This window comes from Xylocopa sonorina, chromosome 11 (assembly GCF_050948175.1).
Source record: "Xylocopa sonorina isolate GNS202 chromosome 11, iyXylSono1_principal, whole genome shotgun sequence".
In the NCBI taxonomy this organism is placed as follows: domain Eukaryota; kingdom Metazoa; phylum Arthropoda; class Insecta; order Hymenoptera; family Apidae; genus Xylocopa; species Xylocopa sonorina.
This window is the reverse complement of record NC_135203.1, coordinates 5,491,432-5,516,606: the sequence shown is the minus strand read 5'-3', so window position 1 is coordinate 5,516,606 and position 25,175 is coordinate 5,491,432. Positions and strand designations below refer to the sequence as shown.

At 50.7% G+C, this 25,175-nt stretch overlaps 2 protein-coding genes across 2 annotated transcripts in view; both read right to left on the bottom strand.

Moving 5' to 3' along the window:
- Positions 1–4,944: 4,944 nt before the first annotated feature.
- LOC143429152 (toll-like receptor 2) overlaps positions 4,945–25,175 on the bottom strand; it is a 71,921-nt gene continuing 51,690 nt past the window's right edge. The window contains exon 5 of the mRNA XM_076904614.1: positions 4,945–4,955. The gene's annotated coding sequence lies outside the window, so the exon portion shown is untranslated. The remainder of the gene's footprint in view (positions 4,956–25,175) is intronic.
- Positions 19,368–25,175, bottom strand: part of Optix (optix) — a 38,945-nt gene continuing 33,137 nt past the window's right edge. The window contains exons 2-3 of the mRNA XM_076904613.1: positions 20,134–20,529; positions 19,368–19,841 (exon numbers count right to left, since the gene is read on the bottom strand). Coding sequence (XP_076760728.1) covers positions 19,481–19,841; positions 20,134–20,529 — 757 coding nt within the window. The 3' untranslated portion in view covers positions 19,368–19,480. The remainder of the gene's footprint in view (positions 19,842–20,133; positions 20,530–25,175) is intronic.

Sequence of the window (25,175 nt, the reverse complement as noted above, 5' to 3'; positions counted from 1 at the left end):
GCCACGTCAAACGGTAGTAATTCAACTTTTATTCGAGGAGGATGCGGTATATTCATCCGTGTGTCTAGAAGTCGGGAACCGATGCTCCTCGTCGATGCTACGTCGAGCTCGCAACCGGCTCGCAGCCGTACGTTTACGAAACTGCTACCAGCTTACCACCAACCAGAGTCAAGCGAATGGAAAATAAAGACTAAACGGGAATACCTCGGTTCAGTCGAAGACAAACGGATGAGGAAAAAACGTGACCACGTTACACTGCGCGAGTGGTTGCTGTGACAAACACGATACCTCGAGGCAGGCGGATCGGTTCTAAAGATCGTTCGTGCGTATCGCGCGTGTAGCGTACGGGATCATCCGAACCGTTGCTCGGTGAGGTAACACGGGTTACAAGAAGCCGGTGGTTTTTACGGCAGATGAAAGATTTTAAAACTGGCGCGTGAAACGAAATCGCCTCGTCTTCTCACATATTTTACAGAGCCACTGTTCTCCTATTGTGCGCACTTTATATTTTTCCAGTAGAACGTCCAGCGTTCGTGAGAAATTCGCCGCGCAACCGGCTACGCTTCGTATCACTGATTCCCTTCAGGACGATGGTTATGCTGGATAATAAAAAACGAACGCGTTCCCTCTGCCAGGGGACGAAAAAAGTGCGAGGCTGAAGGAGAGGAAAGAGTGTACGGTCGAGGCGACGCGCGACGAACATTTCAGTTCGCGGCCGTAGTCCTCGCGAGCTCGTATTTTCTTTACCACGTCTGCTTCTTAATTGCGGGAATAATAATCACGCAAGTTGTCACGCTGGCTACGTGCCTCGCGCAATCGGCAGAGATTTGCTGTCTCCTCGTCCCGAGGAGACGTCGAGAAAAAGGAAGCTGGTATAAAAGGGAGAATTGAATAAAATTTTGGCCTGTCATGCCTCGGATAAATCTGAATTAATTAAGCGGTTTCAGGCTAGACTTTCAATCACTTCTCTCTTTTCCTCATCCTCTCACCCTTTACCTCTTTTTCTCTCTCTCTCTCTTTCTTACACTCTACAATTTTTTCCCCCTTTATTTTTTTCCTCCCAATGCTTCACACCGCCTCGACTTCTCGTATCCGTCCTCTTCTTTTTTCCACGTCGAGATTTCGTGGTAACTTAAACGCGGGAGCCATTCGGTAGCTGATGGGTTAATTGAGAGTCGAACTAGCCTTCAGACACAAAAGCCTTTCACGGGCTAACGTGAATGCGATGCCGAATTGCGCTCTCCTAAGGCATACATACGTGCATTCTTCCGTCACGTTTCATCGTTCGAAGAATTAGGGGAATAGTCGCTTCTCTAACAATTTCTATTAATTTGCCGTTATCTATTATTCCCGTACAATGCTCACTCGAACGTATTTGCACCCTTTAACGTGCCGAAAATGTATCGACCTACACTCACTTTCAGTCTGCGCGAAGAAGCTGTAATAACAGCATGAATATTTCATCCCGTTCAATGGTGAAGAAGAAAGCTGAAAAACCCTTTGAACTGCTCCCTAGTTGGACCTTTCCGGGTCATCAGAGCCAGTTAATAGTCATCAATAGTCGAATTTCGGTGTCCTTGAGACTGGTTCGTCCACCAAATGGACCGACTGTTTCCGCAGCTTGCGACAGCATCCGGTAACGAGATGTCCCCGCATCAGGTTCCTGGACCAGTTTGTCTTCGCTCCGCTGTTTTTCTTTGCGTTTTTTCCCCGGTCCACTCCCGTGGACGATGGACGATGGTCAAGCCCAGTGGTTAAGTAACTGGTTCGTTAGAATGTTTATTTGCTTAGGGATCTTTTGTCAGGGCTTCGACTAATGTTATGACGACCTGTTACCGTCCCTGGTTTCTCTTCGTCGCATATGTTTCGTGAGCACAACAGGCGTCTTTCAGCCATTCTGGCGATCTTTCTAAAAAAATCTCACGTTTCGCCAAGGCGAATCTCTGGTAAAATAAATGCCAACTTTCGAATTCTCGTCAGTCTGGTTTGCATGGTTGCGTGGCGTATCCAAAAATGAGTGACGAAATATACTTCAATGGTAGATTTAAGATTGCGCGGGACGCATGGCTGGTGGACGTCGAAGAATTGTAAAATTCTTCTACAACTCCGTTCAGTTTTTAATTACGACACTGTGAAATAGAAAAAGAATTGCTTAATTAGCCAAAAAGTATATATCAGGGCAAGTTAAGTTGGCGTTATGTCTATCGTTCGTATCATAGAGCAGAGTACAGCGTTAGGCGTCAGAATTAAGACGTTTCAATCGCGGAAATTCCTTTCATCAATTATGATCGTCGACGCGCGGGACAGTAGCCGTTCATTAAATGCGTATATACGAGGCTGCTCGTTGCTCGAAGAAAAATACGCTAACGATACCGCCTCGTGAACGTGTTCTGAATACACGGCCTCGCGCTCTCTTCTGTATTCGTAATCCCCCCGGTGACTGATTCTTGGCCGAACGCGGCCGTTCGGGAATAATGCAAAGTGTGGAGTCACCCTGCGGATGGTAGTCAGGTATCGCTTCTGCTTCTTATTTATATAAATGACCAACGCATAACTCGCAGCAGCCGTGGACTAACGCGGGCCTATTTCCACCCTGAATGCTCCGCTAACGTGTCGACCCGATGATAAATTAATTGTGGAAGGGAACGGTTTTGTTATGGTTAATGTCGAGATTCACTTTTCAACGCTTGCCCCGTTTCTTTTGCTCGCATTATACGTTTCGTTCTACGCAGAATTCCATTCACCACCCCCTCCCCTTTTGTGCCACCGACATATTGTCTCCTTACGTTGGAAATAATATGGTTAATCGTTCACTGTTTTGATAGCGATAATTCTATCGACGTATAGAAACGTATCAACCTTGCGCACGCAGTACCTGCGCTACGAATCGGTAACTGGTTACCGGTGGTTCGTTTAAGCGACATTGTGGACGGATCGACCGTGGCGTCCATTGTTGACTCGTCACGGCTTTCAAGAGACGCCTTCCTGCTTAAAAGGGCCATAACTTGTCACGTTGGGCTCGCGAGCTACCGTGACTTGGGGATCGTATTTTTCACGATCCAACTTTTCACGATTCAACTCACGGTTAATTAGCACGGCTAAAAAACATTTAGAAGCGCGACCGCCTTCTCGTTCGACTTCCTGCCGCGCGTAATTTCCTTTCAGCTCGCATAAATCCTCTCGGACTCGAGGTTCGCTAATGGCACCGGTGGGCCCAATATCGAATCGCTGCGTACGAACCCCGTACAAAAAACTCCTTCTCTCTACGTTCCTTTCCGCGAAGATTCACGTGAGATTCGTGTCTTCATTGTGTGTATCCGTCCTCGAAATAATAGACCGCTCAGCCATCGAGCTTGGTTAACCCCATTTACTTTTCGCTCACGAGGGAATCGTTCGGTTCCTTTTATCGAAAACAATCGCGCCCTTTACCGTACGTACGCGAACGTGTATCGAACGTCTGCAGGGGGTGCGTGGGCTCCTCTCTCGATCCTCTTTTAAAGAGAATACTTGCCTCGATCGCGGTACCATTATTCCCCGCTCGCTATTAGGTTCTTGGCCGACTTGCGATCAAATCGATTGTAATCAGAACCCGTCGAAAATCATCCAGGATCTGACTGGGTGTATGGCAGTATAACCGATGAATATTAACCAGCAAACAGCGCTGGCCTGGCTGCTGTTGGAATGAAGCGTAGCCGGAGCGGTGAGAGTGGACCGCGTTGGAGTAGCGAGTGCCAGAGTAGGAGGGTACATATTCATGACGTTAACGAGCCTCCGTCGAACGTTTAATTCCGCCAACCGCCTGAGTTGGGTTAGGGTAACTCGCTCGGCAAACACGAGCCCTAACTAACCGTGCATCTCCCGGTCCCGTTCTCGCTTCAACCCGCTCCCCACTGTATCTTTCTCGCTCGCTCGCGGTCCCTCGCGGCATTGTGCCCGCACCTCTCCTCTCTTTCGCTCTCTTTTCGGCCCCTGCCCGCCGCCGCTGCTACGGTCCCCTATTTGTCTTTCGACACCGCGAAAGAACAACTCCGACGACGGCAGCAAGTGCGGTTGCGAGCGTTCGCCGCGTTCACGGATGCAGGTATTGCGGAGCTTCCCGTTGGGGCTATTAAACAGAGGTGTTTAATCGACGATTGAACTCAAACATTGGTTCGCGGTGGAAAGGCAAAAAAATCGTCGACTCCCCGATAATCACTTGTCCACGTAGATTGCGCGCGATTGCGTCGCTGCGCCGCGATGCTATCGCGTAGCCGCGCGCGCAAGAAACTTATTTGGACACATCTGTGTGGTACACGCGTGTATCATCGCCTGGTCGATCGGTCTTTAAACTCGTTAGATAAGGGACGACGGAATAAGTGTGTATTCAGACCTGATCATAATCCAGTCTGATGAAGGTGCTGTTCCGTACAAAAAGGCGCCGGTAGGCTCGTGAAGTTAATGCGTTTTGCATCGATCAATCGCGTCTTGTTCCTGATAATGCAAGATACCACGGGCAGCAGGTAACGCGGGTAACACGAGAACTCGGGAAACGAGCACAAGAAACTGCGCCAGCTTACGTACATTCCAGCGATCGGATATCTGGAGCCCACCTTCTCCCAGGACGTCTTACTTATAATACCAGGGCCTGGACGAGTCTCGGGTTAACGTGTTATAGGAGTGACTTGCGACTTGGTAATTTCATCCCTGGCGTGGTGCCTCCTTTTCTCTCCTTTTTTATTTCACGAGCCACTACCTCCGTCGCCGTCGCCATCATCATCATCATCATCTTCGTGGTCCTGGTTCTCCATCGCCTCAGTCATCGTCATCCTGGCTATTGTACCTGCACGCTCGTCTTACGTATATCGACTACATTTCGACCAACACAGGCTAGAGGTATCGAACGAGGAGCCAGTCGTGTTTGCCTACAAACAATCCACTTCAACGTAACCTACGTCTCTCGTATGCGTTTCTTCCCACTCTCGATCGTTCCTCTACAAGTTCCTTGTCCACTGAAGCCGTGGCAAGTTGGCTGAACGCAGGAACAGATGTCTCGGGACACGTTTTCCCACGTGGAACCGGCCGTGCGCCGCGAAGACTTACATTGGCCTGGCAATCGCTGCCACGACCGAATTTTAACTCGGATAATTCGAAGAGCTTAAAACAGGAGAAGCTGTTATATCGCACGAGATAACGATGGATCGGATCACCGTGAGCGAGCCAACGCAGCGGTCCGGCGAACTCATCCATTATTAAGGGCTCTTTATAGATTATACGTGTCGTACCTCGATAAGCGTGGGCGTAACATTGTTCCGGACGAATTCTTTTAATGCGGATCAGTGTATCCGCGCAACGAGGAGGGAGATCCGTCGATACACGGAGATATCCATTTTGACAGCTGGCCTTTTGTTTTACTCGATGGATGACGATGATGACCGGTACGGTTCCACGGGCCACCGTCTCTCTCACCATCCCTCGTTAGAATATAATACGAGAAGGCTTCGTCTAGATCTGGTGGGCGTTCGTAGGTGGTGTTAGTGGCGCCAAAGATAATCCCCGCGATAGTTTCCCCTCTTCTTTCCCTCACGTCAATCAGGATTGGATTCGGTTTTAGAGCTCTCTATAGCTGAACCCGTCGTATCAGAGGTGCTCAAATGGAATCCGATAACCGTGCGGCGAAATATCGATGGGCGAACAGTCTGCTTTTATCGTTCTAAAAAATTCACTGCGCTCACGCGCGCCCCTCGTTTCGGAGCACGAACTCCAACGAGTAGAGGCTCTCCGTTACTCCGAGACTCACGACACGATAGATCGTTCCGCGAGAGAAATCACGGTTCTTCCGATCGACTTCCCCGAATGTACACATCCTCGCACATCGGACTCACTTCCGGTGAGAAAACTCCGCGTGCGCGTACAAACCCGGGCCGGGGTAGGGTCCGTTAGAGGGTACTTAATGGCTATTTAATTCCTAATCCAACAGCGCGGCAGGTTCGCCGACGGCGGTACTTTCGCAGTAATCTGCGCGTACCCGCCCGTTGCCGTCTTCCTCGAAAACAGAAATACGGCAAAGACGGGGTCTAATCCACCGCATCTGGGATTCATGAATCCCTCTGACTTCCACGCGTCGCACTTCCGCCGCCCTCCGCCTTCACCACCTCTCGCTACCACCTCATTCACGGCAGCGACACGGGCACCGTGGTGGTGCCTCCCTACCCGCCTATCCCGGTCTACCCAATCGGCCGACGGCTCCCACTCTTCCACTTTGTAGAGTGCTACTTCCATATTTACATGGGAGGTAGTCGCAAAAGCGAAGTTAGCGCGGCTAAGCTGATTTAAGCATTCGTTATTATAATTCTTGGAGAAGCAACGGCGGCGCTTTCCGGTTCGAGCGAACGCTCAACTTCTAGCAGCCGCACCGGGGGCGGGATTGCCGCTAAAAGGATGCCGCGCGCGACGTCTACCGCCGCCGCCGCCGCCGACGTGGCCGCTACGCTCTTTGCCGTCTCATCAGGCTAGAATTCTAATTTATCCTATGAATTATCCGGGAGAAATAAACTTCAACGTTCCCGTGATTACGTACATTGTGCCTGGCTGATTCCTCTTGTTTCACCGCGGTTCCTGCGCCTCGCGTTCGATGGTATTGCGGTGTCATTAATTATTGCGTTGCGAAACAAAAATCGCACCACCTGCTAATTGGTTTCCGTTACCCGCTGCATTCGTAGAAACTGGTATTTGATTCAGGAAAATTATATTTGCTTTCGATGTTTCGAATCCTTTAAAAGTGAAAGATTTAAACTCGAATGTGTTATCGTTCAGTAAGTATTGGTCCTTGAAGATGACTACGTTGCATAGTGGTGATGATTTTTTGATGAATTTCGTCATTAGACGGTTTCATATTAATTAGCAGCTGTGGAACACTTCTCGGTTTCTCTTGTTCTGTTCCACAGGCTCCTGTAGATTCCACACGGAACATTCGACGGTAATTAAGTTTGGTGTTCCTAGCACGCGTAGTCGCTGCCTAGAGGTATCCGTATCTAGGCCCACGGCCCGTCTCCTAACTTCAAAATTCATCGTGCACGATTAATTTCCCGGGGTCCCCTGGGCAAATTTCAGGCCGTACGATCACTTGGTCCGTTCGTCCGTCCGTATTCTTAATTAATAACCGAGGCAGCTGCCCTGACGCTGACGTCATTACCAGCCTTTTTGCTTTTCTTCCTCTTATTCGTATCCCCCGTTTCTCTTTTTCTTTCCTTTTTCTGTTTTCTTTTTCCCCCCCTTTGTCTTTTTTCTATTTTTTTCTTTTTTTTTTTTTAATTCCCGTTCCAGCTTATGAGATATCGCTAACATACATCACTAGCGCCACCAACGGTGTACCGTGGAAAGCCTTAATGAAGCCGTACACCGGCGTTCGCCATATTAAACCTAGCCTCTAAGCCGACAATGAAACGACCTGACGAGATGATCGCCGCCGCCGAGATGAATGCGGCGTGCACCGTGAAATTCGCTAAACAAATGTCGCTCGTTTACGACGCTTCGAACGCTATCGACTGCGGGTACCCGCGTTTCTCCACGGCCAGAAAGGACAACTCTCTTCCCTGGCTACCTGGCGTGCCAACGCGTGGCTCTCGAATCCAGCCGACTGTTAGCGGATGCACAGTAATGGCGATAATGATGATGGTGATAGAGGCTTTATGGGTCTTCAGAAAAACTGACGTCGGAGCATGTGCGTGTGGAAACGGAGGATGAGGTATAGACGAGCCTCCGTAGCCGGTTAGGTCCTGCCGACCGTGCCACCGCCTCTCGACCGATCGTCGGGGTTCGAGGCGCGATCGATCTCGAGTTATCGGTTCCTGAACAGGAACCGCGCGTTCCTCGTCCCGATACTGTTATCCTAGCGAACGCGCGATCGGCCTCGCGTGTAAGAATCTTCGCGTGATACGCAAATGTTTGGTTTGCGTTCCACGGTTCGCGCGGAGGGGCTAACCGGTTCTCCGTAATTTGTAGACGGGCCTCGTTAGGTGTATGAGGAGCAGCAGATAGTTATCAGAGTCGCACGGTGTGCACGGTGCGGTTTGGGTAGTTTGTCAATCGTTACGCGAAATTTCCGCGGAGTCGAAATTTCGTGCGCGATGGGGCGTTAGCGCGCGCATCCCGGAGATCGAGGGATGCATCAACGTGTAAGATGGTATCTACGACCTTCCGTTGAGCATTCTGTCGGTGTCGCGGTTCCTACAGAGGTTAGGCAAGCCGGGGACTCGATAACGAATGGCCGGTCGTTACGGTAAATGTCTTACTCCGGGCCCCGAACGACCGATGGAGACCACTGGGATAATGATATTATTACGGCCATCTTGATTCTCCTGGGCCACACTATCATCATACGTCACCCGTTGCGCGCGGACGCGTTGAATCCACGCCGTATTACGGGCATATATTTCCTGGCGTGTCCTGCTCGAGCAGTTGCTTTTTGCCGCGCGGTTACAAAGTATGATGATCCTGCGGAGACGGGCCTGATGAAATCATCAGGGACGGGCCAGATCGTCCGTGGCTCGAGTTAATATCGACTAGAGACGGCTGCCAGGACAAAACGATTCCGTTTCTTCCGCGCGGAATGAGGCAATTTGCTCGCCGGACGATGGAACGGCGGCGGAGAAGAAGGACCTGCCGCAACTTCCGCAATCACCAATCCTTTCGCCGCGCGGAATCGTTCGGATTCGTTTCACCGTTCGGGAAGAACGTTATAATTGATCGCGGTATAATCGAGATTCCGCGGACCAGTTTCACCCTGGGGACGTTCTACTTCTCTGCAAACGGATTTTACATGTAAAGGAAATCTCGTAGCAGCCGCTCGGATCGCCGATGCCGAGATTTATTCGATCGCGGTACGAGATGGCGAGAAAAAGAAAATGGTAACCACCAGGCGGCGGGAAGGTGGTTCTCGGAATCCATTAGAGGAGCCGTTCGCCCTCTGGACGATTTTAAAGCCCACGGTATTACTTTAGTTAGCCGAGAGGCCGTATCGATAAAAATAATATGCATTCCTTCCTGTAGGATCGCGCAAGGATCGTGTCGTTTAATCATCGTGTTAACAAGCGTCCGTGCTTGTCTCTCTCGTTCACGCGACCGAGTAATTTACCGAAAAAAGGCGGCGATTTTCCAGGAACAGTTTCTTTCTGTTTCGCCCGGGGTTGGAATTCACGAATTAACGCGGACACGTGCCGCTTCTGCTTCCTCGAACGGTCACCGTATCATTATCCGCACGAAATGTGTCTTTTAAGGACTCCGGTTATAAACGCGCGCTGTTCGCGTCCGTTCGCAAATGTGGGTCAGCCTGTTTGTCAATCAATCCTTAATATAGCCTGCCGCCCCTCTCGTCGTTTAGACCGTGCTCGGTCGTCGTTTGCGCGCGAGTTATACCGACGAGGACGAACGTTCTCTGCGATTATTGAATTCTCGAGGACTCGACGCAGGAATTTCTTAGGATCGCGGCGAACTCTCGATCCGTTCAAAATCGCTCTCTACAGTTTCGCTACGCTGGAAGATGTTGCCGTGCGATAGCGCGAACGTCCGGTTCGTTCGAAACGTTTGGGTGGAGATGATCGACGACTTTTAGCGGCAGGACAAGAGCGAAAGAAGGGACAAATTAACCACAGGCTGCGGCTTGACCTCGTTGGCCGTCACAGAGTTGGAATACAACGGGGATACACCGAGTGAAACAAGGAGAGAAAATGAGAAACGGTAGAAAACCACGAAGAAGAGGAGGGTGGTCCGCCAGTCCCAGCATCCTCTCTGATGAATTACTCTCTGGCGATCAGTAGTTCCCAACTGTCTCACCCTTCGATCGAAACGGCTCGCCAAGGAAAATATTCAGCCGTGGTTCATATTGGGAACCACTGCCAACTACTGATCCGGATAATAGGAGCCGTGAAACCTTCGAGGCAATGTTCTGCAGACTTCCTTGCGCGAATATAACGTGGGTACAGCTACGGAACGAAGATTGTATATTTTACATTCGAGATATTTACTTTTCGAAGGGCTCCATCAGAAATATTTACGACAAGTTTGCTTTTATTCGCCTTTAATGCAACGATCGAGGCCCAGAATCGCGATCATCTGCTTCTTGCCAAGTTCGAATTGAAATTTTAATTAGAAAACACTTCTGCGTCGCGCTCTGTGAATTTCAACCCTTAAAGACTCTTAAAGGACGAGTCAAAACAAATTAAACAGAAATTAGAAATCGATTTTATTCTTCTCTTCGATGGTGCACCGTGCGTTTTCCGTGTCGTTTTCTATCGCAGTGGACTTTGTCGAAGGGGTCCACATCGTCGACGACATCGCCGTCGACGTCCTCGGCCAACGATGATGCCGCACAATGAAACATGAAACGTCGAGTTGGGCCCCTCGCCCCACCGGAGAGGAACTTACCGATTAACTCATCTATCAGAGGCATTGTTGCCCTCAATGAAGGGATACCGGTCGCGTTTATTATGGATATCGCGTTATTATACTAACCTACTCGCTTTTGTGCGGCGATATAAGTTTTCCGGTCGGTCGTTTGTCGACTCGCTGCAGGGGCAGCCTAGGTGAACGTGATCGAGACGATTTTTCTTTTACAACGGTAAATCTGCACCAAAGAAATGTAAGATCGAATCTCGTTGCGTTTATTCTGCTGTTCGCGCGATCGCCAAGAGAAATGAATGTACCTCGCTGGTACCGCGTCCATTGGTCCACGAGCGTTATTGAAATGGAAGCCCCTCGTTGACTGTTGCAAATTGCGGACAATCGCGCGGAGTTAATCCGCAATCCGCGCGATCAAAGTCGCGGTGTCATTAAGAAAGATTTTAATCACCGCCTAATGAATGTCGCGTTAAGAAATCAAGATTGATCATCGGCGGTGCCTCGCTCAGCCCGCCCCGTGGAACCCTTTTTTCGTATACTCCAGATTGCCACCACTGTTGGCTGAGATTGCTCCATTCGCGATGGGACGCGTTTCGCCCAAGCACCGAGAGGGGATAATAGTTCGAGGACTAATCGCCGTTAACAGAACGAACGCTCGTAAGTGAGATTAATAAACGACCACGCGATGCAATAATAAACCGTGTAATAAAAGAATACTCGATCACTTTCGCGGCGCGACCAGCCTGTTACCGATCGAAATTAATTACGATTATATATCGCGACGCGCGCGTATCCGTCAGACACGGAGTCACGGTTCTTTCATTGCCGCCATTAGACCGGGAAATTTGATTGTTGATACGATTAATGGGATCATCATCGTCTCGAGCCTCGTCGCGCGGTACATTGTTTTCCCTCGGAACGGTGTTGACCGATCTGGAAAAACGGTGGCTCGCAGATTAATCGAGCATCTTCCACCATCGAGCCCTGTCGCGTCGATCCCGTTGGCCAGGGGGTACCAACACCTCTTCGTGAACGGTGAGAGATCAGATGTACATACACGCTCCGCCGGATAAGTATCAAGTATACAGGCCTGGCAGATATAGTCGACCAGTATCGACCGGGTAGCCAAGTTCAACAGCCAATCCTCGGCTGCGCGTTAAAACCACGCCCTTTATTTCGCGGTTGCATTAACCACATCTCGCTGTCTGTATTTAAGTCAAGCCGGGATACTTAAACTTTTTCCCCGCCCGCGAGGAGGCGCGAAGGAGGGGTGTTGGCAAAGGGGTAAAAAGCAGTCGACGCAGAAGTACAAGTCACGTACGACGAATTAGGAATCCTTCGTTCAGCGCTCGTCACGTTTCTTTTCCTCTGCGGATTCGTGAATCGAAGATCGTACGATTTCAGCGACGCGCGTGAAACGCGGATTTTATTTGGAGAGGGTGGGCCACTGGGCGTTTGATGTTTTTTTTTTTTTGTATCGAAACAGAACGAAAAATGAGCAATGTCGCGCGTAATTGTCCGTGGGAAAGTTGGTCCGTTAACGAACGTTACGCGAGTACTGATATAGGAGCGTCCAGAGAGACGGAGCCACCGTTTAATTGAACTCATTCGATCGTAACGAGGAGGAATAATTACGATCGACGCGCCCGTATAGTACTATTACAAATCACCGTAGAAAGTGTCATTACAAGCTGTGGTAATCACGGTCAACGGTAGTCTGTCGTGGCATTGTCGTAACGATTTTTCCGGACGTTTTTAACGTCGTCCGTGTCCTCGAGACAAGCGTGTTCGTACCGATATAATTGCGAGCGCTCCAGCTCGTTTTTCGAGTCCTCGAAGAGTCGAATGCGTCGAAGAGTTATTTCGCTGAGGCAGCAGCGGGGAAATTGCATACGTTGAAACGCGGCAAGGTAAATTTACCGCAATTCACGGCTATTAAAGCTCTCGTATTTATGTAAATAAGGAATTCGGGCGACGGAGGCGTTGAAAGGAGACGCGAAAGGGTAAGGGAGAAACCGGTCCCAGCAGCCCCGTTAAGGGTATCGGGTGGTGGATGGAAGGCGCGTCGAAGTAACGGTCCACGGGCACGAAGGAACAGAAAGCTCTCGTTAATGAGCTTCCTCACCCTCAAAGCTTTGAAAGCTGGTTACACTCGTCTCACTCGGCCCCGCGGTGCGAGAGAGTTGTTCAATTCAAAGCTTCCAGGAAATTATACGTCTGTTACCGTTCTATCTTGAAGTAAAGGCTCAAACTCGCCTCTAATAGCGGCAATAGCGTATTTTAATCTCGGTCCGAGGAAGTGCATTTCCCGTCGCACAAAAGCTTCTCGCCTTAGAAGCTGCAATTTGCCGGCAAGATTATTCGTTCAACACGGTTTAACGGCGACGCGTTTGATACACGATGGAACTTTCCTTCCGTCAGGAAGTGAGCGTCTCGTGGCCGCCGTTTGTACGTTTCCGTGATCGAAAGTTAAGGACGGGATTGGTTTCCGCGACGGGTGAAATTTATCATTCGCCATCTGCTCGATGCTCCTGTTTCGAAAAGCTACGGACGGACGTTAAGACGGGAAAAGAACGCGTCCTCCCAGCGAGCCTGACGTAACTCCGTTTCGCGGCGTGCATCGTTGAGAAACGACGCTCGGAAGTTTCTCGACAGTTCGACGAAACCCCTTTTTAACCCCGTCGCGTATCATGACACAGTGTCTCGATTTTCCGCGATGCCTATCGAAAAACCGGGTATTAGGAGAGCCATCTGGACAGGGCCACTTCGACCGCTAAAGTATTTCACGGAACAGAGTTTCGACTTGGCTACGATGCCGTCACGGCAATTTCTCTGAGGGATGGTTACTTAGAATGTTGGCTTAAACAACATACTTAACCGGGCTACTTAGTACTCACGGCCGCAGACGTACCCCTTGCAATAATAACATTTCACCCCCTTTAATCCGCAGCCTGCTGTTAGTCCTCGGCTAAGTATCTGTCCTCCTCTCACCCTCCGTTCCCGTTCCATCGCTTCCCGAGAGCGAAATCAAAACACGGAAAAGCCGATACAGTTTTGCGTAATACCCTCGTCAGAAACTTCCTCAAAATGTTATTGGTCCTGTTGCTGAAAGGGGGGATCGTGGTTGGCGAAAGAAAAAAGAAAAGGAAGAAAGAGGGAAGCGGATCGCTACGCTAAGGGTTGTTTTGCGTGCAAACCGAAGTGCGACAATGAAAATCCAATTAATTGGTCGACGCGTTGCGATCATCCTTTATCACTTCTCGCTCGAGCGTTCACTCCGTTTATTATACGCACCGATGGAATCATCCATTTGCCAGTGCTGTTCGTACGGCGTCGAGCTGCACCGAACTTTGGAGAACATCGCATTGGTACCATATGCGTGGTCGAAGGATAAGATAACGTACGGTAGGCGGGGTACGGATTCCCATGTAAGTTCTACAGAGTTAGGAGATACCCCATCGAACATAATACAGCATAAACCCCATAGTGCTAAGCGGCTTAGTACCTCGCAAGGGTAGTGACGCCTGACATATCCATATATACCGGGTTCGGATACGTGACAGCTCAGAGGTGGAAGTTAGAAAGCTTTTCTCCGGGTTTAGAGAATTTATTTACACCTATATTCGTATTTTTGTGAACGTCGACTGGTATTTTTACATTCATCGTCGTACCTGGATTTTTTAATTCAATCTTGGCGCGCGAAGCGTCGATTAAAATTCATTATCGTTCGATCGGATGAAGGCGATGTTTGTCACGACACGATAATCCGTCGAGAGACGAAAATGTTTTCGGGCAGTTATTCCAGTTAGCTAAATATTTTGTTTTTCCCATGCGAAGTTGTCGCAGGCCTGGTCGAAAGGGGCCAGGGGTGGCGCGTGACACACCCCCATTGAAATCCTATGCACGGGATATACTTAAATTAAACGGACGCCGGTGTCGCATTATGGCCCAGACTGGCGAGTTATATCTAACCTCTCATTAACCCCGTGTGAACTCGAATGCGAGACCCACGATGAAATCGGACACGTCGATTTTTCGTATTCGTAATTCGCCAGCGGGGTGGTTTATTACTGGTTGCAGCGGGTCGTGCGAGGCATTTCGAGAGTATCTGATTATACGTATAGGTCCACGATCAGATGGCCCAACGGATATACGTAAGTATTGTAAAAGAATCGAGATGGAATGAAATTGTTGACCGTGGAACGTTCTGTTTGGGAATGCGGCACGGGTATTACCAACAATTTTCACACGTGAAAAGATTGTTTATGCGCTTTGCGGGAGCTTTAGACCGGGATAGAGAAATCAAAATGCGATTTGCCGCATAGCCGATCGTTCCGCGTCACCGTTGCGCCATTATTCTTCCACGTCGCAATCTCCCCGGCACAATATACCGATTTCTCTCGACGCGTTTCACGGCTTCTCCCTGTTCTACCCGCGCCTCCGGCTCGCTCTCGCACCCTTAAGCAGCCAAGAGACCATGATCTCGCCGACAAGGCCGGAAGAGCAGATCGAAAATATAGAACGTGCACGAGCTACCAGAAAGGGACGGGAACGGGGCGAGTGGGTAGAGCCTGAAAAACTTCTTACCGCAACAATGGCGAGTACCGATTTTAAAAAGATCCTGCGAAGATTTACCATCACTTTCACACCTCTCCGTGGCACCCCAGCGCCTGCCTAAGACCTACAACAAATACCTGGTGGGCATCGTAATCTCACTAAGGCCTCCCATAGCGGGGACCCTGTGGGCCCCCATTATGATTTTCGCGGCATTGTCACGGTGTCGAATCTGTCTACAAATAACCACTAGAGAAATGGTTACTCCGTCGATACTCTTCACTTTCGATCTCGCTCCCTCCTCGTCCGTCCTGGTCGCTCTCTTTTCTCCCTCCGTCGACGCCCCTGCCTATCTCCCCGCTCACCCCCTAGGCCACGCTCGTTCCGGGCCTCCGCCATTCAGAGTGGACTACATTATTTCGCTGTAAGGCCCCGACCACACTGCATTATCCTAACATCTAAATCCGGACAGCTGGATGTCTATCAGAGTCTCTCAACTAGAGCGCCGCGGCTCCTAATAGACCACGGTTTCCGGTTTGTTTATCCGGTCTCGCCGATAAAGCCGCGGGTTGGACGGCTCGATCGTACGACGACGATAACGAAAGAGGATTTTTACGCGGACGTTTACTGGGAGCAACGGTGTTTCGATGAAGCGATAGAAGGAGCGTAGAAAAGTTTCGACCGCGCGATAGACGCGGTACACTTCTCTTTCTTCGTTTAACAACACTGAGACGCGCTCTTCGACCTGAGAATTTCAAAGAAATTGTTATCAGCGTCTTACAAATTGTATTCTCTCGACTCGAAATAAGACACGTGAGGCGAGCGAAGAGTTTACGCTCGTCGCCACGATCGTATCCGCACCCTTTACAGGGTTACCTGCGGTTGAGAGCCACGTTCTAATGAATGCGCCAGAGGTGTCAGAGCAGCAACTGTCAAAACACGACCAGCGAGGCGACCGTGGGCATCCAGTGTGCGACAGAGACGGTGGCAACGCGGGGCGAATAAGGCCAGACGATACGGTCCTTTTCACGCCATATTGGGGATGTACCTTGAAAACGGCACCACGGGACCCGATGCGTATCGATAATCGCGACATTCATCCTTTTCATTTCCCCGCAGGACGAGGACTCGTCCGCGGCTGCGTATCCGATCCGTGCCGGCGACGTTGGAACGAGGCATTGTTCACGGTGCGTGTTTGTTGCACAACGGTTTCCCCGCCTTCCGCTCGTTGAATCGCAGACGATGCTTATCAAGAAGGCCAGGAAGGTTGTTTTTAAAAGGAACGAGCAGAAACCTGGAATTAATAGCTCGTCATCATTTAACGCTCGCTATATCTCCGGTGCGGCGGAGGAACGCGAGTCGTTCGCGTTGCCATTTAAAGTAGAGGAGGCACCGCTCCGTTTTCAGACATGATACCGTAATTTATCCCCGATCGAATCGACGCCACGTACCCGGATAAACGTCCGAGCCAGCCGCAGAAAGGCATTGTTCCCTCGGTTACTTGAACCGCGATCGGTTCTCCGAGCAGCATCTTTAAATCGAACGTCCACCGTTTATCCAGCCGGTGATAAGCGTCACGGGGCGATTGGCTCTCTCGATGCTCGCCTCTAAACACATTTCGCCGAACGACCAGTTTCAATTACTGGCAACTCGATCGAAGTAATTTAACAACTACTCGGCGAAACGCGAAGCCAGCCGCTGGAGAATGTCCCCGGCTGTTCCTGGGGCCTCTGACGACTCCATCTTCTAGCGAGGAATCCGTTCAGCTGCTGCGAACTTTCGCCAAGCACGGAACGAGGAAGAGAGAGAGAGAGAAATGGAGAGAGGCGGAGAGGAACCAAGATACTGGTGTACATATACCACAGAACGAAAGAAAGGGACAGACGGAGCACGATATCGCGAGAAGGAAAGGCAACGCGGCATGGTAGACCCGCGAGAGTGGAAGGGTAAGTGAAAGAGGGACAGAGGGGAAGGAGAAAGTGGTCGCATGTGGAAGCATCAGGGTGGAGTCGATGACGAGGACGGTTAGGCGTGCGCTCTGGGCATATCGGCTTTTTGGAGAGTCTTGGTCGATGTTCCTGGTTCCTGGTTAACCCGCGGGATCGGTTACAAGGCGACCCAGCCAGCTGATTGGTCCATTTTGTCAGCGACACCCGCCCACGCCACGTTATCGCGCAACTACTCTCTTCCTCTGCCTCTTTCCCTCTTTCTCCCTTCCACTCTGTCTTCCCATCCTCCTCTGGCGTTCTCCTACTCTGTTTCTCCAGCTGTAGTCGTGTCGATAACCTTCCTACGCCCGATCGCCCTGTCCCTTTCTATCTCTCCCCCTTTTCGTCCTCGTTTACGTCTCTTTCACGCTTTCCGCCACTTCCCTTGGTCCCTTCGCGAGTCTCGAACGCGGTCGACGCGTACGCGTACACCCATTGACCTTCGTCGAGAAGAGACTGGGTGCGTTTCGAGCGCGACTTCTACTTTTTCCCTGTCGTCGTCGTCGTTGTCGTCTTCTCAGGGTTCGTTAACAGGGAGCTGGGTGACTCTGCGAATTCGCCAGAGCTCGTACCCACGAGGGAGAAGCGCAGTGGCGGCCACGCGAGTCGCTCGAATTGTGGGAAGCCCGCCTGAATCGCCTCGCTCTTTCTCACCCCGGCTGAAAAGTTGTTTTTAATTGTTTCCACGCGCGTTTACGCCGTCGCCGCCGCCACCGCGGCGGGGCAACGATCAAAGCCCGCTAAAGCGGCTCGCGAATTAGCCTGGCTCGCGGAAATAACGATATTAATAGATACAATTGACGGGCGCGAATTGGACGGCGAACGAGTGACAAACGCGGGTATAATTGCCGGGAACGAACCGCATGATTTTAACAAGCCGTTCATCAATTTTGGATCGCGCCGCGGTTGAATTCGCGTGAATTTCGAAGAGCGGCGTGCTGGTTGGTCGCCGGCTCGCGGATTTTGGGAACGGAGCGGAGTGAATGTTGTGATCGGGTTCGGGTGCCGGCGATAATTGAAGACACACAGCGCAGATTTGTTGTAATGTTCATAATAATCTGTTAATATATTTTCGCGTGAATGTATGTACAGACGCAAATAATAATATTAATAATAATATTAATAATATTAATAATAATAATAATAATGCTTCTCATCTTCTCCTCGTATATTTATATATGTATAATTTCGTGTTAATAGTCTTTTACGTAAGGTACCTATGTATACGTGGACTGTAGTATGTTCATATTTATAAGGGGAGGAGGGGGGCCGGTTGATTATTACAAGAAATTTCAGCTAACTCGTGTCTCGTGTTCGTGTTTTGTATCTACAAAGAGAGAGGGGTGGGAAACGGGGACCACTCGTGGCTCGAGTGGACCCATCGATCGGCTCTTGTTTCCCCGACAATCGTCATCCTCGTGCCGTGCGCTACACTCTGTTACTCTTCGAGTATACGATTCTTCAAGGATCGCGTCGATCAAGGAAATTTACAAATCGCTAATCTCTACTTAAGCTAAACGGGAGGGAGTCTCGCGAAGTATCTTAAATTAGTTGCTCGACCGGGTGCTCCAGTTCACTTCCGACGACTCTTTTCACCGGCAGACAACCGTTGTGCGACATCGACTCGCCGAATCGGATCATTTTATGCGTTTGTCGGGTATATTCCTGGATGTCTCTAACGAGAATAGAAGGCTCACTTACGATAGTCGCGTATGTACGTGAATTTTTACAATGAACAGAGTTAGTTTCCAAGCTAGTACTTGGCCTCAGTCTACGTTTAGGCCGTTCGTACTTCTACATCGTCGCAATTAGCATCCTTTTCCTCTCTCGAGTCAATCATTTGAACGAGCCACGCTCGCGACAGCTCGCGCAGCTGGTCAATTCGAATCGAACAGTCTCGGGCGACGGATTACACCGAACAACATCATTCTCGTTATCGAAAGCGTCGTTATATGTACAAACTACGGAAACGATAGAGGGGGGAGCAAAGGAAATAAAAGACACCACTACACTTGAGTCCGTTTACAACTTCGAAGCGGATCGATCGTCTCGCGGTCGGTTTTCGTTCAACGAAAAACGTGTCCCACCTTCCATCGTGATCATCGTTCCTCGATGCTACGGCTATTTACACGCGACGATCACTGGCGTATCTTCATCGCCGGTTAAATTGCACACGTCCGCCCGTGCGATCTATCTAACGACGCACCGTCAACTAGAAATATTCTGGCCACTGTTTCCCTCGTGCGACATTCAATTACGGATAGATTCGAGAAACGTTCGTCTCGTTAACGGACACTTGGCAACGAACACCTCGAACCGGTGAACATCGACCGTTCCCTCGGTAGAACAGAAGTTCTCTCACGTTTTCTCCCACTGAGTGTTCGCTTCTCGTTTCAACGCTCCAACTGCCTCGTCCTCGTTCGACTCGATTTTCACAAAACCTCGAAACGTTTCTCGAAAAACTGCTGCTGCTCGTCGCTGCTCGCGATCCTCCTGGACGACACGGACCGATCGTCCTCCGTTTCGCTCGAAACGATCTCCACCGACTCGTCGCCGTTGTCGTATCACGCTGGCGAGAACGGTCTGTGGATCTGCGGTGGCTTCGGATTCGGCGGCGGGGGTGTCGCGACCCTTATCAATCCCTGGCCTTGAGACTGACCCTGAGGGGTCTGCTGACTGGATGGCGGGCTGCCCCGCGAGGAAGGGGTGTGAGGGCTCGGGACTGCAACCCTTAGCGGACCCGTCACGGACAGGTTCGTCGCCATCAGCGGCGGGCTGTGCGCTTCCGATAGGCTGTCCGAGAGCCGCGAGCCTTCCGATATCCTCGACATTCCTTCCGGTAGCTGATGCTGCACGTGCGGATGATGGAGGAGGCCGTCGTGCGGGTGCAGCCTTGGAGGCGGTAGTCCTAGCGGGTCTGGCAATCTGTAATTAAAAAATGGTAGGCTTGAGACGAGGATTTTTGCTTCATTTGCCGTCTACAAGGGTTATTCGAATTCGCATTCACGTTTAAAGGGATTTTGAGTAAGTCGAAGCTGAGAATGTGAATTAATGCAACCAAGGCTTCAAAGTAACATTACTTCTTCGATTAATTAACAAAATTTGTGAACAAGGAAGACAATTGGTTGCGATAAGTTTCTCTTTCCGGTGATTCTATTGGTGTTCGGTTAATCGGATGGTAGACGATCAAAGAGTAAGGTTTTAAAAAGGCACTCACCTCGATCCGAGATCACCCCTGGGCCCCACCGCCTGGAACGGGCTCGTTTCCGTCAGCCTGAAGATTCCACCGCCCGAGATGTTCGGATGATTGTGTTGCGGGCTGTGCGGTCCAAACCGGAAGCCGGTCGGCGGGAATTTGAAGGCCGTCGCGTGGTTGAATCGAAACTGCGATTGCGAAGGATCGAAGCGGAAATTTAAGGATGGAGGTGGCAGAGGACCAAGAGGCCCGAGAGGAACAGGAGATGGTTGATGAGTTGGCGGAGGCGAGGAACTCGGTGACGGCGGCGACGTACCGCCGAGAGATATATCGGAGTCCTCTGAATCGCTGCCGCCTGGCCCGGGACTAAGGGTGCGCCGTGTATTCCCGTTTCCTGTGCCAGATTGCTGTTGCATTCTGAAACATCACCAAACGGAACCGTATTACTTTCCATCCCCCTGGATATCCTTCTTTCCATTCTCGTCGCGAGAATTTCACTTTCGCCTAATAGAATTCGATCTGATCGAACAGATACCACGACGAACTATGTATACTGTGCGAGAGTCGATACGTCGCGTTCTGAAATAATTTGCAAAGAAATTCTGCAAGTGGTCCATGAAACGGTTGACAGTTATAGTAAATTTTCCAAGACGTCCCACGATTTCCACCGTCCATTCGGAGATCGGTTACTCCAGCATGCGTCTACCGTCGAAGGGTTAACGAGAGAGGTCGCTGATTATTGGCAGCAACTCGGTCAGCCCCGCCGCGGAGTTGATCCCCGCGTGGGCGACGGTTGCTCGCGATGAGAATTTCAATCCGTTCACGTTCAGCCAGGGACCGGGGTGCCCTGGGTGGATGCACTCGCGGCGCAGCGAAAACACTTTGTTTTCAGTCGTCGCCGCGGTGCCGGCTATAATTAATGAGCGGGCTCGTCCTTCCCAGGTGAGCAGGGGATTCACGGGAGAGTAACGACGATTCCCGGCGACGGGTTCGTACAAAAGGAGGATCCAGCTCATTACTCGCGAGATCACGTATAGATACAGAAACGCTCCGCGAGGCTTCTCACGCGACTCATCCTCCGCGGTCAGAGATAAATGACGAACGGTCGTGCCACGATCGGAACGGATGTCCCGACTTGTCGACAGGAAAGTATTATTCATCGCGCGCCACCCACGAGCGACTCCGAGGCGCGTCTCGAACGCGGGTAGAACGTCGCGAAGAAAATCCATATTATAATTCACTTTGTCGACGAGCACCCGGACTCGTCCTCCTCGCGGCCCTGGCCGAAGTAGAGTTTCCGCGCCCCACCCTTGGCGAAGATGGGAACTGCAAATACCGCGAGCTTACGTGGAAGTAATTTCTCCCTCTGTTCTAACACGGTGTAATCGTGTAACCGCGGTAAAATGGAAACACCGTGAAAGAATCGACTCGCGGACGAACGGGAAACGCCTCCACCGCGATCGGGTGGTATTAAGAGAAAGGGGAATCGTTCACCGTGGCCTGGCTGAGACAACGAGATGTTGTGGTCGCCTTAAAAGCCTCTTCGCTCCAGATCGATTCAACGCCGGGGCTCCTTGAGATACTCCCGTATTTTCTTTGCTAATCGAGTTTCGAACCCGCGCTGTTACCACGGTAACACCTCGAGTGATTTCGAACAGGTTCGCTGTTGCTCGAACGGGAATCGTCGGATCGTTCGGTGCTTCCTCACGCTCCAAAAAGAGGAGGCGCGGTAGGAGTCGCGATTCTCGGGCTGATTCATCTTTCTGCGATGTTGAACGCCTATCGCGCGAGATCTCGTTCACGCCTTCGTAATTTCGCTCACGATAGTTTATTTCGGTTTGCTCTGCTTTCGTTCCGTCTAACTTAATGCCATAACGCGAGTTGCTCGATTACTGTTTAATTTATTCGATGACGTATCGGTTGACCGTTTTATTTGTTCCACACGTACGCCTCTCTACCTGTGCTTAGCGCTAAGATCTTCGTCCACGCATATCCCCCATAAATTCGACATTCCCTTCACACTTTCTATAAATAGAAACACATAACGAGACGTCAATTCCCCTGACGAAGGTATGAAAGCGATTTATTCGATTCCGAGGGCACAGAGGAAGGCTAAGGGCGGTAGCCAGACGCGATTCGAGCATAGGCCACTCTCACGTGGACCTGTTTGAAACGCGTTGGACACGGTAATCGAACCCGTACCTCCAGTTCCTCCACTTTCTCTCTCCCTCCACGTTTCTGTCCGCGGTACCTTTTCTTCCCTCTCTACATTTTTTCTTTCCTTTTCTTTTCTTCATCGTGTCTCGCATCAACGGGACACTCGACGCGTTTTAATTATGCCCCAAGACCGCTCCCCTTTGTCTTGGCCCTTTCACGAGACACCCGCACGAGCGTGGCGCGACTTATTATGTGCCAGCCTCTCCCGTTTTGTTCCACTTAGTGCTCGTCCACCGATCGTCGTCCCTATTCAAGCCGTCTTAATGTCGTGGCATTAAAGTGCGGAGGCTCGAGCTTACGGTGTCAATTTTTCGACGTGAATACCGCCGGATAATTCGTCTGATTCTTTACACGATTCGTAAACTGCGCAAAAAAAACCGTTCCCTCGCTGGTCCGCTTGTTAAGTTACGTACGACCATCGTGACATTAGGATAAACTGTGTCCCTCTTTTAGAAGTTCGAGCGATCCTCTCGCTCGCTTCGTCAGAAGTGAATCGATGGTCGATGATGGTATCGTCGTATAAGATCTCGAAAGTGGCTGCAACGCTTGCGAAACGCAGCGATAATTCCTTGCAACACTCCCCCAAAGACTGGTCGGTGATAGTAGCATAAAAATGTAACGAGGAATTTCGACATTGCTCCATTTACGAAACGCAGAAACATTAGCGGAAAGTCGGCTCGCAGCAGAGAGAACCGTGAGCTCTTCTGCGTTATTTCCGCGGTTAACGAGGGATATCGGTGTTCACGGTCCGGCCGCTCGTTAAAACTCAACGAGCTAGCGAGCGAAAAACTGCCCACGGTCCGACGAATTTCGCAACGTGCCTGGGCTCCTTGTTCTTTCCTCTTCTTCTTCGTCTTCTTTTTTTCTTTTTCTTTTTCGTTTCTCCTCCTTTTCGCCTTTTTACGCCGTGCAGACTCGCGGTTAATATATTCGCGGGGCATGTGTCGGGCGCGTGCACGCGTCGACGGGGTTGGTATTCGCGTGGCGAATCGAGGAACCGCGTCGAACGAAGCTCGAAACGAGAGCTATCACAGGTGACGCGGTAAGTTTTCGACGGTGCCGATGGGCATGATTAAAAAAGAAATTCATCAAGCGTCGGGCCTCTCGTCGGGTGGAAAGTATCAGGTGCAACGTTAAGGAACGCCGGTGCCGCCGGTGCCGATGAGGATGCGCCCCGCCGTTAAGTATTTACGCCGCATGACGAGTCACTTTTGTAATCCCTCCCGTGTATGTTGTAAAGTATTATGCACACGCGGACGGCGACGGGGGCTCAAAACCGTGACGGAAGCTACTGTAATTACGCGCAAGATGGTCGTCCTTGCCGGTCTGCCTTCTGGGAGCCACGCGATTGATCTCCGATCGAGGAACTACTGCTCGGTGAAAGGATCCCGGTTTTCGTGACGCCACTGACAGCCTCTTTAAAGAGTGATTCGATCGTTCTCTGCGCGGGCAACAATAATAGTACACGCGCGTGTACATCTGTCCACCTTAGAGGCGAAGAAAATACGGTAATTGAAAATTTCATGACTCTTGCCAGCGATTCGATGGTTTCCCGGTTCTTCGTCGTCGAGTAATTTCGTTGATACTGTTCGTACCTACTACGTCGTTAATACGTGAAAATAAAAAGAAATCGAAGCTATCGAAGCAGATACGAAAATATATTTCAGCAACTTTGGCAATTTTGTACGGTAGAAAAACCTCGAGGCCAGCCACCCCTCGTCCCAGTAGAAACTAGTTTCTACGATTCTCCTGGGCACAACAGAAAGAGAGAAAAAAAGGGAACGATCAATTTCAACCTGATATCAGAATCGGATCTATCCTCGACTCTACTAGAGTGACGGGGGATATCATTTTAACAGAATCTACCCCCGTGTCTGAGCGGAGCGTAGATTTTCGTGGCGTCGTACCGAGCCCATCACCCCTCCCCCTGACCCCCCTTTGCCGCCACGGTTCCGCGTACCCTCTAGATTTCGACCAACCCCGTGCCATGCTAAATACCCGGTGCGCACAATGGTGAACATATCATTCGAAAATCTGAGCTACACGAAGGCCTCCACAAAAGGTAACTGGATACCGGTACGAGGAGGAGACGGCATGTGAACAGAGGGCCCGCGATTTCAAGCAACCTGGGGACCCCCTCGTCTCGTCCCAGCCACCACCGTGCCCCTCGCCCTCGTTTCATCGCTTTTTTTCCTCTCCTAGCTCATTTTTAATAGCCGCTAATAGAGACGTTAAAACGATACGGGCCCTCTCGACCGACTCGGATCCGATGCTCTTTACGTAGTAGTTCTTTCTTCGCTGGAACAGCCATCCTCCCCTCTCTCCCTATTATTCGCGTGTTAACATGCGTTCGTCTAAAAAAAAAAACCACCCTCGATCGTGTACCCTCCTCTTCGCGTGGTGCATCACGCGTTGATAAGATTTAATGGAACACTCAGAGTAGCGTCGAACCTGACGAGTGAATCACCACGACGTAGCCAGCGTTTCGTTCGTTCGTGTAGTTACGAAAGGAAAAGGAAACGAAGAGCGCCGTTGCGCGAGGAAGAAGCGCCGTGGCGAATCGTAGCATCCGCGCATTCGCGAAAATTTCATCCATCGCTCGACTTCTTCTACGACTGTTCGCCGTGGCGATGTGCGCGCGTATATATATCCGGTGGCACGGGACGTAGGCTGGAATAGGACGGGCTGGAGGAGCGCGAGGTACGTTCATCAGGTAGCCCATGATTTGCAGTATTTTAATCCGGGCCAGGATCGGGGGAAGCCTCGTCCCGGCGCAACATGGCGTCTAAAAGCGTACGGGTGAACGTGGCCGGCGTCTAGAGTGGCCTCGTTTGCGGGCCGACGAT